At 30.6% G+C, this 4,595-nt stretch overlaps 1 protein-coding gene across 1 annotated transcript in view; it reads right to left on the bottom strand.

The window, feature by feature from the left end:
• LOC107452446 (carcinine transporter) overlaps nt 1-1,520 on the bottom strand; it is a 76,659-nt gene extending 75,139 nt beyond the window's left edge. Inside the window, exon 1 of the mRNA XM_043041840.2 lies at nt 1,455-1,520. Coding sequence (XP_042897774.1) covers nt 1,455-1,478 — 24 coding nt within the window. The 5' untranslated portion in view covers nt 1,479-1,520. The remainder of the gene's footprint in view (nt 1-1,454) is intronic.
• Between the last annotated feature and the right edge of the window lie 3,075 nt (nt 1,521-4,595).

The raw sequence follows: 4,595 nt of genomic DNA on the forward strand, positions 1-4,595 counted from the left end.
GAACTTTGATTAAATTTTTTTATTTTTGTTTTTTATACTAAAATATAATCTTATAGTATGAAATCTCTATAAATACATATTAGAGAGACATTATAATAATATTATATTTATGTAAAAATCGTTTTATCTGAATAAACGGCTCAGATTTATCTGAGTATGTCAGAAAGAGTATGTCACATTTAAAGTATGTCACAAAGAAAAAATTACATGTTCACGATTTTTTCTTTCCCTTTTAGGGTTTAAAAAAGAAGAAAATTCATGTAGAAATAGTGTGCCCGGCAAAATTTTTTTAATTTTTTTTTGACCGCCTAGTTGGCGTTTACTTGTAGAATTGCTCATATATATAATTTTTTTCCCCAATGGCAGGCACTAAATTTGAATCTTTTGCCTATACTATGCCAGAATTGTTGCTCATTTCGCGTTACCCAGTGGGCACCTGCGAAACAAAGTCACGGAGGCGAGCAACATTGCCCACGCCACACTGCCACAAACCCGTTTATAGGGTGGGCCACATTCGCACATCATACACTCACACAACAGAGGATAGCACAAAGAAAGAGAGAGAGAGAAACATCCATGCCCAGAGCGGGATTCGAACCCGCAGCCTATGGCTTCGCAGTCAGGCACGCTAACCGCTCGGCCACCTGGCCAGCATATATATATAATTGAAAAAAATAATAATAATAATAAAATAAAATATCGTTCCAATAAGCTGATCAGCATATCCATGCAGAATAGCTCTCTGAGTTGCATAAAAAAATGGCAAAAAAAGCATTAAACATAAGGCTTCGATAGTTTTTATAGATTAAAAAAAATATGTGAAACAACATTAAACATGCATGAATGATTAACATGCAACATTAAACATGCATGACATTAGTGACTACCACCGCAGATTAGTTTTGAAAAGAAGTGTATCTATAATTTGAATTTTAAAGCATACACATTTTTTTCATTGTTTATCATTTTCATCTACACAGTTTAAAAGGAAAATAAGCAAAATTTGAAGGGAATCGGTGAATTAGTTCTTGAGAAATTACGACTTCTTTGTGATGTGGAGATATGCAAAAAGAGAAGTTAACATTAGGGGTTTGGACAGCTCTCTTGACAAAACTATTGGGACCATATTTTGCAGATTGCGGCTACCTCCCGTAATTTGAAAGTTAGAAATCAGAATCCATTTGAAAGAAAAAACGTATGTTTATTCAGAGAAAGTACATTTTTGTGACTGACTCCGCAATTTGAAATATCGTCTGTACTAATTAAATAGCATATTTGACGCTAGCGTCATGAATTATTAAGATTTTGCACTAGTACTTGTGAAAATCCGATCACAAGTTATTCAAAGTCTTCTTTTTTTGCTTTGATATTTTATTTAAATTAAAATTCATTTAAGTCACACTTTTTTTCAGAAATAAATAAATAAAACTTAGTAATTATTTAAAATGACTTACATTACCAGCGTATGTGAATGACATTTTTCTGAAGTTTCAAATTCGAAGAAAAATTTTTTTTGAAAGAATTTCTTATGGATTTGGTAAGTTTTATTTGAACTTTAATATCATGTGACATAATGCGTCAAAAAATATAATTTAGTGCTTATTTAAAAATGATAATAATAAGTTGCGTTCATGTTGCTAAGAGTGACAAGTAATAAATTAAACTCTTTTTGTTTCAAAAAGTTTTCTTTTCCCCCAATTGTGTGAAGTCACTTGATGTTTTAATTCAATAAGAAGAGCGAAAGTGCGTAGATTATTGACCTTCTAAGGATGTAGATTATTAAATTAAAAGATTACCGTTGATTAAGAGAGTAGTAAGAAATGTTATTTTAAACGAGTAAATTTTCGTTTTAGAGAATATATAAAACTGAAAGAGGCAATGAGAAAAAAAAGGTTGGTATTTTATAACGTCTTTTTATTATTAAAAAAATATTTGTATTTGTAAAAGGAAAAATGAACAGTTGCACCAATGCTTTTACTTTCAAATTATATGCGATGTTTTATAGTCTATTCTAAAAGTTTTAAACTATTTTAGCAACTACTTTAAAAGTTGTGGAGTAATACTTATCCGAATTTGACGTTGAAAAACTCGAGCGAGTTGAAAAAGTTAATTCCGAATCAAGCGTTTCATACACACTTTAACTTTTTGCACTCTGATGATCCAGTAAGTTAAGATTGAACATCACTGGGTAGATATCGAAAGTTACAATTCTAAAACATAAAATGTTTTAACTCATTAATTAGTAACCATATTATTTTATGAATTTNAAACCTCTTAAAAAGTCAGTAAAAATAGTCAAATATTTGCAAAATTTACTTTGTAGTTATTTACCGTTGTTTTAATTATTTTGGCGTGTCCGGAGCAGTTGGCATCTCTGCGAATCAAGCGTTTCATACACACTTTAACTTTTTGATGATACAGTAAGTTAAGATTGAACATCACTGGGTGTAGATATCGAAAGTTACAATTCTAAAACATAAAATGTTTTAACTCATTAATTAGTAACCATATTATTTTATGAATTTCAGAAAATATATAAAAATATTGTCATTTTCTTGGAAATGCCAACTTGATCGGATCTGAAAATAAGTATGTTCTAGTGGTAACGAAAAATAAGTTATTTTTAGTAAAGTATTTTCATGAAGTTATTTTTCAATCACAGCATATTAAAAGTATGAAGTATTAATGTAATACCTGCCAACTTTTAATCCTTTCGAGGATGATTTTCCCCAATGCAAGTGGAATTTGAAGTACAATTTTAGGCAGAACCTAAGCTGTATTTTGAGGGAGCTTCTGCGGACTGTCACTAACTAACTAACCAAGGTTTTCAGAGTACCTATCCATGAATGGATATCTGCTCTTTCATCTAAATTGAAGAATATGTGGTGGAAGGGAAGGGAGGTGCTGCGTTAACATTAAGTTAAATCTCAGAATGAACAATAATTGATAAAATCAAGTCTGGGTCATACATAAAAATAAATCGCAAGTTGATACATAATAAAGTGAACAAATTGAAGATAAAGAAACAATATTTACACTATTTACACTATTACACTATTATCAGTATTACATATTAAAATATCTGTTTAATATTTTAATAATAGTGGTGGTCAAAAAGATTATAAATTAAGTTTATAAATGTAAGGAATATATAGAAAGCATACATTTTACTACCACTTTAAATATAGAAATTAAATTTCACGCCAAATGCGTAAAAGTTGGCAGGTATGCATTATGAATTGCAATTTTTATTGTATTCATCTCGTGGTTACTGTTTTGAAGAGTAGGCGTAACTTTTCTTAATCTACAAATTTTCTATTAATTCTCTACCAATTTATTAAAACTTTTGCAAAAAGCGGAGCAGTTGGCGTCCCTGGTATAGTTTAACCTCTTCGAGACGGGCGAGTCATGTATGCAATCTCAGGGTGGCGACAATCAGGGTAAAAGAAGAAAATACTGGTAGCCAAACTATTTTTATAACAGTTTATTTGTGGGCGGGGTATAATACAGTTAGCTTTATTTAATTCACCACTAATTAGTTCAAATTATAATTTATATTGTTACTCTTTTAACAATATCACTGGGTGTGTTAGATTTGAAGTGAACGCAAAATTAAGTCTGTCAAAGTAGCCATGCCTAAATTAAAGCTACCGCTCTTTAACATTCTCCATCCTGATTCTGAGTCCGTCCTGAAGAGGTTAAATGATATTGTGTTCACATTAGTTCTAACACCATATTAAAGTACTCAGAGAGCAAAAGATTAAAAGGTGTAGTTAATTCTAAACATAAATAATTACTAACTAAACCTTTCATTAAGTCAGATGCATTGTGTTGTTATCGTTTTTAAATGAATAATTGAACAAATAGGTTAACTGCTATTTTATTTGCGTTAGAAGTGATATAATAGTATAGATGACAGATGCTAATGAGAAAGTTTACCTCATTTTTAACATTATTTCTGAAGGTATGATTTCTTTTAATTTTAGATTTGTGATGGCAAACATCGAAGCCTAACTAGTCTTAGCTATCGCCCCAGTACCTACAGGAGAACAAATTCCGAAATCACAGTTGATCGTTTGGCCAGTATTTACAATATTCTTCTTGGATTGAATTTACTAACAAGTCATAGTCTTTTTAAAGCCAAATAAGTTTCAATTCTCTTTACTGATTGAGTAAGAATATTGATGTGGTTGATTATTTGCCAATGAATTCCAATCTTCTTGGCAGATTAATTTCTTAAACTGATCACGTAAACTGTAGTAAAAGGCATACATGTTTTCAGTTGAATTACTGAGAAATCTATGTTTTTGTTGTAATTTGAGATCACCCCCCAAACCATTATGATTGGCACTTATATCAACAGATCTGATTACTTGAACATGAGTTATTCTAGATGATATTTGTTTTTGTTGTTGATTTATTGCATCAGTAAAAGTATGGGTTTTAAAGTTCTCTCAAATATATCCGCTTCTCAATTTCTTAAATGTTTAATAATCCTTTTATATTGTCGAGAGCTCTTCATGGCTCCATAATGTTTGCCAAAACAATATGAGTTCTAGGTCACCCATCATAAAACTAAGGGGAAATTTCCTTGA

The sequence above is a fragment of the Parasteatoda tepidariorum genome, chromosome 9 (assembly GCF_043381705.1).
Source record: "Parasteatoda tepidariorum isolate YZ-2023 chromosome 9, CAS_Ptep_4.0, whole genome shotgun sequence".
Classification (NCBI taxonomy): domain Eukaryota; kingdom Metazoa; phylum Arthropoda; class Arachnida; order Araneae; family Theridiidae; genus Parasteatoda; species Parasteatoda tepidariorum.